This window comes from Colias croceus, chromosome 21, assembly GCF_905220415.1.
Source record: "Colias croceus chromosome 21, ilColCroc2.1".
Lineage (NCBI taxonomy): Eukaryota > Metazoa > Arthropoda > Insecta > Lepidoptera > Pieridae > Colias > Colias croceus.
Window position 1 is genome coordinate 3,360,045 of NC_059557.1, and position 14,853 is coordinate 3,374,897.

At 36.0% G+C, this 14,853-nt stretch overlaps 1 protein-coding gene across 2 annotated transcripts in view; it reads right to left on the reverse strand.

Annotated features, from left to right (window-relative positions):
- Positions 1-3,225: 3,225 nt before the first annotated feature.
- LOC123701402 (stromal interaction molecule homolog) overlaps positions 3,226-14,853 on the reverse strand; it is a 33,916-nt gene continuing 22,288 nt past the window's right edge. The window contains exons 6-14 of one of the 2 annotated variants that reach the window (XM_045648861.1): positions 13,756-13,949; positions 13,315-13,434; positions 12,909-13,076; positions 11,568-11,702; positions 10,403-10,526; positions 9,515-9,577; positions 5,633-5,723; positions 4,960-5,145; positions 3,226-4,228 (exon numbers count right to left, since the gene is read on the reverse strand). In XM_045648861.1, the coding sequence (XP_045504817.1) occupies positions 3,865-4,228; positions 4,960-5,145; positions 5,633-5,723; positions 9,515-9,577; positions 10,403-10,526; positions 11,568-11,702; positions 12,909-13,076; positions 13,315-13,434; positions 13,756-13,949 (1,445 nt within the window). In that variant the 3' untranslated portion in view covers positions 3,226-3,864. Of the gene's footprint in view, positions 4,229-4,959; positions 5,146-5,632; positions 5,724-9,514; positions 9,578-10,402; positions 10,527-11,567; positions 11,703-12,908; positions 13,077-13,314; positions 13,435-13,755; positions 13,953-14,853 lie in introns of both variants that reach the window. The other variant, XM_045648860.1, reaches the window with a different exon arrangement.

Consider the following 14,853-nt stretch of genomic DNA (forward strand, 5'->3'; position numbering starts at 1 on the left):
GGCGGCTAACCGCGCGGTTAGCCGCTTTCCCATTTTAAATATGCAACCGCCTATGATTGTACGCACTAATCATAAAAGCGGTTGCATATTAAAATGCGAAAGTGCGGTTAGCCGCCCCCGCGGTTAACCGCTAGTGCGTAAGGGCACATAGATCCTCTATGATTACAATAGACTTGAGTCCAGTGCCGCGAGAGCGAGACCTTGAATGTCAATGCAACTTTGGCCATACATTGCTGGCACAATTTTTCTTTTCTTTTCGCCAGAAATGGTATGTAATTTGTAGAGAGCCTAAATATAAGGTTTAATATATTGCTATTACTTTTTGGCATTGAATTTATAGAGATATTTTCCAAAAATAAAAATCTCATTAAAAATATTTCATTCCCACAAGAAAAACAGTCGCTGGAAGGAAAGCTAGATAAGTAAAAAATAATTAGCTTTGTTAATTAGATCAAATTAATTACTGCTATTAATATTATGTACACATAAAATTTAACAAGTATGAGGGCCGTTTCAGTTTCGATCTCCGCGGTGAGCAACGACAAAAATATTATGTGTTGTTGTTCTCGTTTTGATAACAGGTGATCAGACTGCAACGTCCCAATATTGCAGACTGATTACTTGTTGACCGATAAGATGCACCCTTATTCCCATTTTATCAATAAACCTATTTCCAATCATATTTTAAAGTAATGCCTAAAAGCACTAGCAATCTTTTATATTTTTAATTTTTATCTCGATTCGGTTTTAATTACTTAACAGTATAACCACAGAGTAAAATCATTCAATAAGTAAAGTAATAATAATCATCCAATACACTTTATTTTATCTACATAAATATAAAAGACAATTATGATCCTATTTCCAGTCAATATTTATTTTAATATCAACGCCTGCGAAAAACGCAATAGCAAACTCATTATCTCGGCTCGCTTACGGTTTATAGACCCACATAGACCTGATTGTTTTTGTTGTTGCTTTCTCATACAATCCTCTTTACTTAATACCTAGGTTTCATTTCTGGCGAAAAGAAAGTCATACAACACGCCAGTAAGTTGCGTATGCATTTGAGGCATCATATTGTAGTGTTTATGAGTGAACACCTATATTAGTTAGGTTAAACCGCCAACTTTAAGAAAGCTAGCTAGAAATTCTGTACGGGTACTGCAAAAGTATAAGTACTTTTACTGGAGATAGAAAATTTTACCGAATGGAAACATTCCTTTATTCTTGAAAATAAATAAAACTTCCTGAAAGATTTTCGAAAAATATGATATTATTGCAATTAGAATGGATAGGTACATCGAGCGTGTCAAATTAAGATATGGGGCAGTTACTATACAAGAGGAAGGAATATTGGATTTTTCAAATTTTCTAGCGTATCCCCTGAGCGCACCCGCAAATATTAACTGCTCATTCTGTCTGGAGGTAATCATCATAGGTGGAACTCGAATGGTCTCTTAGTGCTGATTTACACAGGGTCAGTAACTGACTACAAATTCGAGACAAATCAGTGCTGACCCGAAAAAAAACCCTGTGTAAACAGATTTGAAGTCAGTACAGAGGCTTGAAGTCTATGTAAACAGTTAAAGTCAGTCGCGGTCAGTCAGACTGACTTGACTACTGACTCTGTGTAAATCAGCACTTATATCTGTCGCGCTCGAGTAAATACCGAAATCTAGTCTTGCTCCCCTACTATTAATCCAAACCCATTAACATAATTTGTACTATTAATGTGCGGATTTTATTATATTAAAAAAAAAAAAAAAAACTATTTCAAAATAATGCTATGGAATATATTGTCAGTTATTTGTATAATTTTATCATCTCAAGTAAGCTAGCTATTTGCATGGATTCATTCATGAAATTGGGTAAAGGTATAGGTAAAAAAGAAAAACAAACTTCATTTTAGTACCAATTTATTAACTCTTTAAAAGAAGTAACAACTTATCACGATTTGTCTTTTTATTACATCAGATCTGAGTCTATAAATTAACAATTTCATTGATTAATTTCATTTGTATATAAATTATTGCTACGCTGGTAATTCCGCACTTTGTGACATTGCTCGATGGCGGAGTTCCAATAAAGAAACAGAAACTGAAAACAACGTTTATGTATGGCTTTTGATTGTACTATTGAGTAAAACATACAAAATTAAGTACAGGACTTCACAATGTGGCCTTTTACCAAGTATTTCAATTGACACAAGCATTATATTTACTTCCAATACAAAAATCATCAAAATACTATCAGTTGGCGTCACGGCGTCAGGAACATCAACAATATAAGAGCGACTTGAGCCATTCGCGGTTTTCAGTCTACTAATGTTTGTTTAGCACCAAATTTCTTAAAATTAATCTACTCAGCTACCGGGCGATATCGCTATCATACTACAAAAACAAGGGAATGATGCGATATTGAACTGTTATTAAAAATTAGACTAAATTTCACGACCTTTTATTGAGAATATACGCGATGGTCGAAATAAATATTGCACTGAATATTTTATTATATTTAAATTATTGCAATACCGTGAATTGATAGTTTTTGGGTAAATTGTGTAAAGGTGTGAAATTTTCTACATTTTCTTTGAAAGTAGGGTTGCCGGTGAAATACATCGAAATCAACGTTTAAAAACTTATTAAATCAACTTACACACAGTAGATCATAATAATTCGTTTAATACATCGGTCGTACTACACAAATGTGGGGAAAACTCAAGGCTGGCAACCCTACACACAACCATCAATACATCACACTGACCCATATCCGTCTTTTAAGAACCTTTCCTTTCAAAAACACTCAAAGGCAAGTTAAGTCATTATTAATAACTAAATATTTAAGACAAAAATAAAAGGGCACAAATCTATTATAAATGTTATTAATTTTTTCAGGCGTAAGGAATGGTTCTCACAAGATAAACATGATTACATTTCATTATCTAGTAGTCTTCTTCCACTTATACTCATAATATTTAATAAATAAGGAATAAGGATCGTTAAATAAATAAGTATTGCCATTGCATCAAATTTTAATGTAATAAAAATAATATACCTCCTCAAGTATATTTATATAAAAAAATAATGACTACCTCAATGCATTGCAAAAATTTCTAAATTTTGCAAAAATGTTTAAAAAGTCAATAATAAGTTATTGTCAAAATTAATTATGATAAGTCAACAAAAATTTTACCGTCAACATATTTAAAACCGGGAAGAAGAAAAACGAGATTAAAAAAGAAAAACCAAACATTTTAAAACTTGGCAATACTCAAAATAATTTAGAATTTTTCAGAAATATTTTCTATTATAATAAATAAATAAACATGGAACTCGAAACAAACATTCCAACTTAAAACGATTACACACAAAATGGATCAAAATTTACAAAAGTTTTCATAAACAAGAAAGATCATTAAAATTAAACTCTAAGTAGGAAAAATATATTGATTTCATTTAAAACGTGGATTGACGCGCTTCTACAAAGAAAAATCACGCCATTTTAAGTCTAGGGGCGATACGGCGCGAAAAATCAACGGGAGCGATCGATTCCACAATAAGTACACTAAAATAATATCAATTATCTAAAAACGCGCTACACATCTGCGTCGACGAGACACATCATACAATGAACGATATTATACAATTCGACAGTCTCGCGGATAAAGCGGGTTCGGGCGCACTCAGTCGAAACTATGGGCCCGGATCGGTAGTCTAAAAAAAATTAAGGCGAAACACTCAAATTTACAACGACATTTTATTAATCATCACCGCGGAAGACTTGGAAGAGCGACTACCGATGCGGGCGCACAACCGCCGCCTACCTACCGGGAGGAAAGAGCCGGGTCCACGCGGGGCTGCGTCACGCGGGCGTCTTCGCCTTCTTGCCGAACGGCAGGTTGATGCGACGCTTCCTCGGCTTGGCGACACCTTCGTCCTCCATCAGCGACGAGTCCGTAGACTCCTCCTCCGGCGTGTTGGAGTGTTCCGTTTGTTCAGGCACGGGTTTCTGTCGCGTGAAGGGGCGGGGCGCGCGGGGGTCGTCGGGGTTGGCGGGGTTAGCGGGGTTGGGGGCGTGGGGGACGATGTCCGTGCTGCGGGAGCGCGCGATGGCGGAGAGGGGCCGGCGCGGCGGGGGGAGGGGGGCGGTGCGGGCCGCAGCGCGCAGTTGCGGCTGCGACTGCGAGTGCGACGCACGCGTCAGGTCCTCGCCCGTCCAGTTCACGCTGAAATTATAAAATATAAATACATATTACTTACTAGCTGCATCGACAGACGTTTGCCTATCTTCACACAAACCGTCGAAAACGTTAAGTTTAATAAAATTACTCGTTAAGTTTTATAAATTTTGGCACAAATTCCTTAATAGGTCCAGTTGCTCAAGCGTGATGTCATGACCGAGGGTAATAGGGATTTATTTTTATACATAGAGATTACGTGTGTGGTGTGTTGCGGTGTGAAAATAATTATATAGTTCTATTGCAAGTTTTATGTATGTGCATCGTCTTTATTTAAAAATATTCTGAACAAAAAATAAATAATCTAATACTGACTTGTTAACACTTGAATAACTTAAATAATCAATCGATGATTTTCTTAGTAAGTAATGTGTTGTTCAATAAATTTGGACTTAATTCGATAAATAGAGACGCACCTTAATATCTAAAACAAGATTTGTTAGTCACAAGTAAATTACAATTATTTTACATCTCTCACACAGGCCCTAAAATACAATGAATAGAAGGAATCATTTTTTATGTTACATCAACAAATGTAATAACAAATAAAATACAAATTATTGAACTATTTATTAGATAATACCAATAAAATTTTAGAATCAGGCCTCCTTCTCTTTTTATCACAATTTTTATAGTTCGAATTCTGCTACAAATAAAAGGTTAGTGCATTAGTTCGTTAGTAGCAAATCCACAGTCCACAGTACGTAAGTTCTACTAACTTATCTCCTCCCAATATAAAGTGTACGGGCTCCTTCCTCCGGTCCTCCGTGGGACTCTTCCTGACGTCACTGTAAGACCCTCTCTTACACTCTTCCGCTATTCTCCTATCTTCTTTTCTGTCTTCTCTTCTTTCATCCATGCGTCTCTCTCGCGCTTCTTGCGCTAGACGCTCTTCTAATTGTAGCCTGCGATTATTAAAAGAAGAATGTAATAGTTTGAGAAAACATTTATTTAGTATAATAAAGAATGATGAATGTATGTCAATGGTTTGCAATAGAGATTAGGAATGATAGGGTGCTTTATATGTGTTTCAAAATAGTCATATATGTTTATGCATTCACACCTGTCATAAAACTATAATTAAAGGTTATGTCTATTTTGTATTTTCCTTTTGATCGAATCCCATCCCATAAGCAAAACAGCTTTTACGATTTTATCAATACAATTTAATAACAAAAATTATGTTATCAGTAACATTAAAATTAAGCTAACACCTTCGAAGCTATAACCCACCAAAATCACTAGACAAAAAATATCTTTTTGTTAGCGTATGCCATCCAAACAAACATATTATACACACGAAATACAACCCAATACCTACTTTACTAACGAGTTATCTCTCAATTAATTACAAATTATCCTCAAATCATGCAAAGAGAATCTTTATTATACCTTGCTTCCGCAAGTCTTAGATCCAAGGGATAGTGTGGTGCGTCCGCCTCGCTACCTGAAGAATCTTCCTTCCACCCGAAGTTATCCGTTACTATAAATTTTAACAATATTAAAATAAAGCTTTTTTATTCAACCTTATAAATATAATTCTATTGATGGTACGGCAATGTTAGTTTTAAGGGATGATTTTTACAATGTTCCTTTTCATTGAATCAAATTTAATGATTAGTTTGTGAATTTTTGTAAATTTCCTTATAACCTTTTTTTTTAACTTGTCTTGATTATGATTTCAACGTTAAAAATATATTATAATTTTGATAAATATATAAATATAATTGTGACACCTTGACTGTTAAATATATTAATAATATATCGATAATACAATAATTTCAGTGACAATAAAAAAAATAATGAACAACGTAACGATATTTTAAAAGCATGTATGAAATATTAAAGCCCCAGTAAAAGCAAACAGAAATAAATAATCAATGCATAAAAAATCTTACCTTCATACAGCGTTGTTGCCATAGCAAAGCAACTAAAAGGGGAAAAGTCTTGCAACACTAAGGGTAACTAGGTATTTGCGAAATAAAACAAACATCACAATCGTCAAAAGCTTTCAAACGTGCAAAGGGATACCGAAATTTGGAAGACATTCTTCGGGAGAAAATGTTCAGCCCAACTTGTATTAAGTTCTAAATATATCCTTTGAAAGCAAGCATACCTAGTTAAGAATTGTTAGTTACCTATCTTTAGTAACGGTGCATTTACATCAAACGAGCGAATGCTCATTCTAACCCCACTATGTCAAATTTATTTTAGTGTAAAACAGGAGTAGAGCATTCTTTCGTTGGTCTTAGTGCGTTCGAAAAGATTGATCAATGCTCTAATGAATGCACTTGCCCTAGCTCTATGTTCGTTTGATGTAAATAAACATAAGCAGATAGCGTTTATTTGTTACTATGTGTTAAATACATTTTATTATTTGTAAATTAGTTTCTGTTCTTTAACGTTTCGATTGTTCAATTAGATGTCATATTATAGAAGACAAATAAACACAATCACAATTACATTACTGTACTGTGAAACCATGTTTTTTTCCTCCCCCTTGTAATTATTTAGTATCGATTATCAGTAAGTTTTTTAGATATAACAATTTAGACAACAGACATTATTTAAATGAAACGATTACATCATACATGCATTATTAATTTAGATTTATTACACAATTAAAAAAAAAAAAAAAACATTTTTAATTTTACGCAATCGGATAAAATATCAATACCCAATATAATCAGTATTTATTTATTGTTTGGTGCGTCACAATAATCTTATATAAAACAAGGAATAGATACGTTAAAAGCGTGTGCGTTGTGAAAACTCAAATACGTCTATGTACTCAATATGATAAAAAGAGATAGCGATATAGTTTTGACACGAGAGCGATAAGGATGCGTGTCTTGTTATAAAAGTTCTAGATTGCTCGGTAACAAATCGTAAGTTGATATGAACGCAACACATCTATAGTTTTTGAAATCATTGTTAGGATGATTAAATTTTTCTCGATATGAAAAATTGTTCTTAAGCGTAATAACATAAAGTCAACAATCCTCTGGAACATACCGATAGAAAATACATTGCAAAATTCTGTCTAATATTATTTAATTGGTTAATAGGTGTGAATATTAAAAATAAATTATGTATTAGTTAATATTGAATACACACATGCAATTAAAACCCACACCCAAAGAAATAAACCTCTATACTATATACTACTACAAACTAAAATTAATCTATTATCTCATACATGCTTTTAAAAACATAAGCCTGAAAGCTTCCTACCGATTGTGATATATACAAATCCATAAAAAATATTTATTCAAAACAAAGAAAAAATATACACATATACATAAGTGACTTAGACTAATTAAATAAATAGGGCATAGCATTAAATTTAAAATATATCTTTTAATGTAAGCTTCAAGCCGTCTATTCGTATAAACTTAATTAAAATTTACTTATAAATACCCCTAATTAGTGATAAGTATTTTAAATATAGGTATTTTTTTTGTATAAAAAATAAGTTTTTTTTTTCACTTTTTGTTAATATTTATTTTTTCATATAAAATTGAACAATCCGTTTTTTGGGAAGCCCATTTTGTATAGATAATGATAAAAAAATGATCATTGTATTTTATCACATAAATTATAACTTTCAGATCTTAGAGGAACTTTAAATAGAAAGAGCTTAGTCACGTTAAAATTATTCGAGAACTATTGTTAAAAAACTAGTAGTTTTATTTTAAATGATTTGTTTTGTTAAAAAGTATAAGAGTTAAGAAACATTGTCTTTTTGATTTCTTACAACCGAGTTTGAGCCTCTCTTTTAATTCAAAGAGTCGAAAAATAGTGTTAAATGTAAAATTAATTAAAAAAAATAAACAACGATTAATAGGTTAAGTACTTTTCGTATATTCTATTCTTAAATATTGTCATATTATTTAAATATAAATATTTTGAATACCTAAACACTGAACATAATAATATATTAATTTACTACCAAAAAAATAATAATTTAATATTGTCACAAGATATTAGGATTTAGAGGCTCCTTTGCCGAAAAGTGCAGCGTTTTCTATACAGGGTTACTTGTAAAACACCAGCAACCTCGCAGGACAAGATAGCTAACATCATAAGTAACAACATTTGTTTTACGACTTTTGGCATAACGCAATAAATTATTTTTAAATGATTTTTTAAGCTTTTGTTGTACTCTCCTAACATTTGTAAGTCTATGTTCTATTCATTATCGAAAGGACGACGAACGCCCCCTTCCCCCTCTCGTTCGCTTCTTGTTTACGTAACTTTTAGATGCGCGTAGAGTTTATAATATTCAAACGGAAAATTAAATGAATATTTATTTTTGTATGAAAATAAAATGTAACAAATTATCAAAAGTCGTAGAACAAATGTTGTTACTTATGATGTTAGCTATCTTGTCCTGCGAGGTTGCTGGTGTTTTACAAGTAACCCTGTATAATTTTAAAATTTAATTTGTACAACAATAAAAGTCACTTTTAGTATCTGTAGGCTTATCAATACGAAAGCGTAAAGGAAAATACCCAATACATGTAAATTTTTAATAAATTTTATTTTACGAAGAGTTTATACACTAATAAATTAATAGCTTGTTAAAAATATGGAAATAAACAAGCTATTGAAAAATTTAATATTTATTACCCCTTTCAAAGTCCACAATAATTTTATATAACGTATGAGATTCCAATCAAAATTTTATATATTTTTTTTTCAATTAAGGGTACACTAAGAAATATCACTTCAACCCACTATTCGAACGATGGAAGGCACAATTAAATGACTATATTTCTCATATATTTGGTATTTTCCCTAAATCGACGGCCGAGTTCAAGTAACTCTTGCCATATAAATGATATTATAAGTAAAAAGGCTAAAACACAACATTCGATCTTCAAAAAAGGCACACTGATGCATATAAGATTGTTGAAATGTGCCTTCATAGGAAAATTTCAACTACCGTGAGCGACAAAGTGACATAAAAAATTAAATATGGCTAATTAGCTACATTACGTGCGGGCGCGATCGCAGTCTGCGTCACAAATATACGGATATAAATTAGACTTTATTCGAAGCATCTTACTTTATTAGCGAAAACTATGGCCAGAAAATATTATATATTTTTATTTTGTACAGACCTTTTTGAAAAGTATGATTGGGGGAGGGGGGTTATTTCCCCTGTAACCCCCTTCAGACTGATTTTATACGTTTTTACTTATAATATTATTGGGGTTGGTTATATTCAGTCGCTGTGTTCTTGGTACAGAAACACTTCGTCCAACTTACCGGAGCCGCAGATCGACACGTCGTCGCCGACGCTCAGGTCATCTTGCGAACTGCTTATACGGCCTGTAAATTGATAAAAATTTATATTATACTAGCTTCCGCCCACGACTTTGTACGTGCATCCCCGTTTTTCCCCGTTCCCGCAAGAATTTCGGGAAATCCTTTCTTAGGGGACGCCTACGTTATGACATCTGCCTGCATGCCAAATTTCAGCCCGATACGTCCAGTGGTTTGGGCTGTGCGTTGATAGATCACTGTATCAGTCACCTTTGAGTTTTATATATATAGATTATATTATTTAACTTTTTAAAATATTAAACATAATATTATTGGGGAAACTAAAAGCCCAGTTAGTTTAAAATGGTGTTAGAATCATACGTATGTGTTTGCATTTGGTAGAATATAGTTTTATTTTAACTTTTTAATTTTGGTAACGGTCAAATTTATTCACTGACAAAGATTCTTTAGAGCAGTTTTAAGAAGTATAACTTTTATAAGAAAATGATTCAGATGTTTATAGTTGTACCATCTAAATGTTTGAAGAGATTTGCACGTATCGAGCGACTACTAACTCGACTCGAAAAAATATGAAAAACAAGTTGATTGAGAGATTGCTGGTGTGTGATTTCAAAAACAAATATTGCTGGCGTGTCTGCTGGCTGAAGCTTTATCGTTTGCATTATTATATTTACCTACTCATATATGAAAAAAATTTAATATCAAGAACCAAAACCCGTTACTATGGTTACCTCGTTTTCCAAAGCTGTCACCGCCGCCTCATAGTGTGCGTTTCAAAGGAAATGAGAACTGTTAGACCATCTTGCTATCTACCTAACGCTCTTATATGAATAAATAATATATTATTAATAATAAATGTTCTATATTCACCTCTGTTAGGCTGTCGGCCGTTAGCGGTCCGGTATAGGGTGCTTTCGAGGAATTGTAGGCCGTTGTTGTTGATTATATTGAATCCGCAGAGTCTCTCGATTTGCTTCCAGCGATGCATTCGTTCCTGAAAATCATTTCAAATTAGATTTAGGGCCGATTTTTCAATGCTTGGATAAAACTTATTCGTCAAATAATGTATAAAACTACCATTTTAAAAACGTATTCTAATTGCCCGAATTTGGCAGTTTACGTGACATTTTAATACAATCGTGTAATACTTTGTATATATATATAAGATTTGAATGAATTTATGTTATTTCTAAATGTATATCTGTTGGGATAGTCTTTAATTGCACGATTAAGGATTAGGATTACTTTGTGCAATTTTGTTTCAATATATAACGCAGCTGCCTCTGATACTAAATCTTTATCCAGCTTTCGATAAAACTTTGGCACGATAGGGGAATTACAATTTGTAATAGGGCTATGTTAAACAAATAGACGGTGATATAAATGTGATATTATGATAGCGTGTTTATTGGATGCAAACGACAATCATCGCCGGTATAAAAGTAGTAACAATACCTTATCACCTTACAATGAATTGGCTTTTCAAGTTACTCACTGCCACACCCGGACACTCCATACAAAATTACCGTTTTGACAGTCACACTGTAGAGACTGCAAATGTGTGTGTAAACGCTTTAGGGTTGGCACATTAATTGTGACTAGCGTAAAGAAATTCGCGTTTTTCTGATGAAATACATCCGTAAACAGCACAATATCTAACCATTTTCTACGAAAAACGATAATCACAAATTCAAAATAATAAAATTACTTTAAGTCAGTTTGATTAATGTTGTCAATCTTCTTTGCGTATCGTCCTTACGGAAAAATGCGGACCATCTATAGCGTGATCGTGCGGGGTGAGGTAAGTGTTTAATTTTGGCGGGAGGCGGAGAGTGTCCGTTCTGTAGCGTTTAGCTACTATTATGTATTCTGTGGCGTGTTTGTTGGATGCAAACGACAAATGGCAATCATCGGCGGTATAAAAGTAGTAACAATACCTTATCATCTTACACTGAATTGGCTTGTCAAGTTACTCACTGCCACATATGGTTGTTAATACCCATATATACAATATAGCAATAATTACGTTATTTACCTGCAACTCCTGCGTGACTTCGTTGAGCGCGGTCCTGGCCTCCACGATGGACCGGTCCACGTCGTCGATGGACTTGCCGTGCGTCGACACGAACGCGCCCACCAGACTCGACCGCTTCTTGCGCAGTTTGTCGCACTGGAAGATATAAATGTATACGATAAAATGGTTGTTGTGGTATCAGAAATGTGGTCGTTAGGTAAGGTTACTTTGTATAGATTATTATTAATAACACATGGAAGGTGAAAACTGTGCACTTTTGAGTAAGATATTAATATAAAAATTCTGTTGATGTCGATAGTGTTGCCAAAATCAGATCTGTAGAATTTAGAATTAATTAAAAAAACCCAACGTTAAACTACATAACCAATTAATTTATATTTCTTCATATTTACATTAGCTATGTTACTAAGTAACTATAACCTCGCTATGAATTTCACAATAACAAAACACGCAAAGCTGTTAGGGGCGGCTGCAAATCACCTCTGAGCGCTCGCACTGCATGCATGCATGCAGCTGCACGTTTCACCCCCCATTCCACATTGTCATCCAGCTGATCTGCATATGTAAGAACCAGAGTGAACCTTCCGTTCACCCATGCGTCCGCGTAAAAAAGCAGTAGCCCTTCCGGCTAATATCAACAGCTTAAAAAAAAGTTAGCTACTGCTGCAGGGACACACTCACCGCGTCGCGCGCCTGCTGCAGCTGCAGGTCGGCCTGCTGCTTCTTGCGCAGGTAGGAGCGGTTCTCCACCTCGTGCGTGAGCTGCTGCACTGCTGCAGGGACACACTCACCGCGTCGCGCGCCTGCTGCAGCTGCAGGTCGGCCTGCTGCTTCTTGCGCAGGTAGGAGCGGATCTCCACCTCGTGCGTGAGCTGCTGCACTGCTGCAGGGACACACTCACCGCGTCGCGCGCCTGCTGCAGCTGCAGGTCGGCCTGCTGCTTCTTGCGCAGGTAGGAGCGGTTCTCCACCTCGTGCGTGAGCTGCTGCACTGCTGCAGGGACACACTCACCGCGTCGCGCGCCTGCTGCAGCTGCAGGTCGGCCTGCTGCTTCTTGCGCAGGTAGGAGCGGTTCTCCACCTCGTGCGTGAGCTGCTGCACTGCTGCAGGGACACACTCACCGCGTCGCGCGCCTGCTGCAGCTGCAGGTCGGCCTGCTGCTTCTTGCGCAGGTAGGAGCGGTTCTCCACCTCATGCGTGAGCTGCTGCACTGCTGCAGGGACACACTCACCGCGTCGCGCGCCTGCTGCAGCTGCAGGTCGGCCTGCTGCTTCTTGCGCAGGTAGGAGCGGTTCTCCACCTCATGCGTGAGCTGCTGCACTGCTGCAGGGACACACTCACCGCGTCGCGCGCCTGCTGCAGCTGCAGGTCGGCCTGCTGCTTCTTGCGCAGGTAGGAGCGGTTCTCCACCTCATGCGTGAGCTGCAGCCACTGCTGCAGGCCGGGGGGCGGCGCCCAGCACCGGTCCTCCAGTTCACCTTCTGCACGCCGCAGCTCCGCGCGCAACATCTGCAAGTGCCAAAACATTTTGCTATAATTCAATGTGAGAAATTTTTAAAGAATAGAAAAATCATCGATCACAAAGCGGGATTCCAACCCGCGTCTGTCGTCTTGTCACTAAATATCATAGAAACGAACCGAATGAAGCTCGTCAACGAATTAGACATTTAATTCCTTCCAATAAAATACAAGACTGATACTTCATAATTTTCTGAAATTCTATTATAATAGATGACGATAAACTTACTTCAATTTCACCTTTCAGCTGTGATACTTCGAGATCCGACGAGGTAGAGTTCAATAGGGGTGTATCTCCCGCTTCTCTTAGTGTCTTTTCCAAGTGCTGCTTTTCCTTTGTTGCATTTTCCTAAAAGAAAAAAAATCCTAAATAGGTATACAACATAGAAAAGTAAAAGTGAAACTTTCTTTCCCATTACAGCGAAACTATAATAGGCGCCGCTACTTTGGCCTAACGAGCGTCTTTATTCCCTACTCCACGGCCGAACGTCACGCGACATGTAACACACAGACGAAAAAGTTCGAGATGATATTATAAACCTTTAAAAGATAAATTATGTTAAAGTATCCGGAGCATAACAGACAACAGAATATCACCCCTAACAAGCGACTGACAGCTGTTCCACCATACACCAGAACATATAGCGCTCATCTCCTCTAACCAACTGACCTGTTCCAGCCTCGCCTTTTCAAGCTCCTTTTGCATATCATCGAGCGCCATTTCCGCCTTCCTCAGCTGCTCCATGTCCCTGAGCATGCGCTGCACTTGGTCGCGGCTCGCGCGGCCCGCACGCAGCGCCGCCCAACCGCCGACCACCGCGCACAGCAGCAGCGACGCGAGGAGCCAGTCCTTCCATCGACTGCCTTCTGAAAGTCACGGGGTATTTCAATGTACGTCGCCGTGAATTTGGCGGGCTTAACGCATTTAGTGCACATCTCTACTTATACACCATGTTCAAATTGTGAACTTAGCAACTGGTGCAACTCTTAGTGTACTTCGGAATTGATGCACTTCTCAAAATTTAGATAATGGTCGAGATTGCTTTACGCAAGATTTTGTGTGTCGTTTACACCGGTAATTATATGTAATGTAAGAGGAAATATTTCGTTTGTATGTTACAATTTAAGATGTGTATCTTATTTATGAAAAACGTCCGTCCTTATCTGAGAACCGTTTTAGCAAAATATGAACTACAAAACTATAATAGGTAGATATTAAATAAGCTAGAAATTGTTTGTATTAATTTCTTAGTAATAAACTGTCACAGGAATTATCTGTTATCAAAGAATTATAGTTGTATTCAATATATCATATTAATTTATATAATGATAAATTCTTATACTACCGCCTGAATCACTCCCTAGTCCCTGCCGCTAATAAACGAATCACATGCCTTAGATTACTTTTAATTAGTCACGTATCATATTTTATTTCTCACGACAATTGTAACAAAACGATATTACGATTAGTCCAGCTTTGCGGAAACCTTTGTGATATTTATCTATACGCATTACGCATGTATAATATCAAAGTTTACTTTTGAACTAAAAGAATCTTAAAATTTTCCCTCCCTAATTGACTTCATCGTTTCATCTAAAGTAAGGTAAGGAGTATACTAGGCGATGATATATACTTTTCCTGACTGCAGCAAAAGTATATATCAAAAATATTTTGAAATGCAATGAATTCATTACAAAAATACAAAGCAGAATATAGAGTATAATTACATAACATGCAAGTTTCAGCTATGCAGGCAAGTCCAATCCA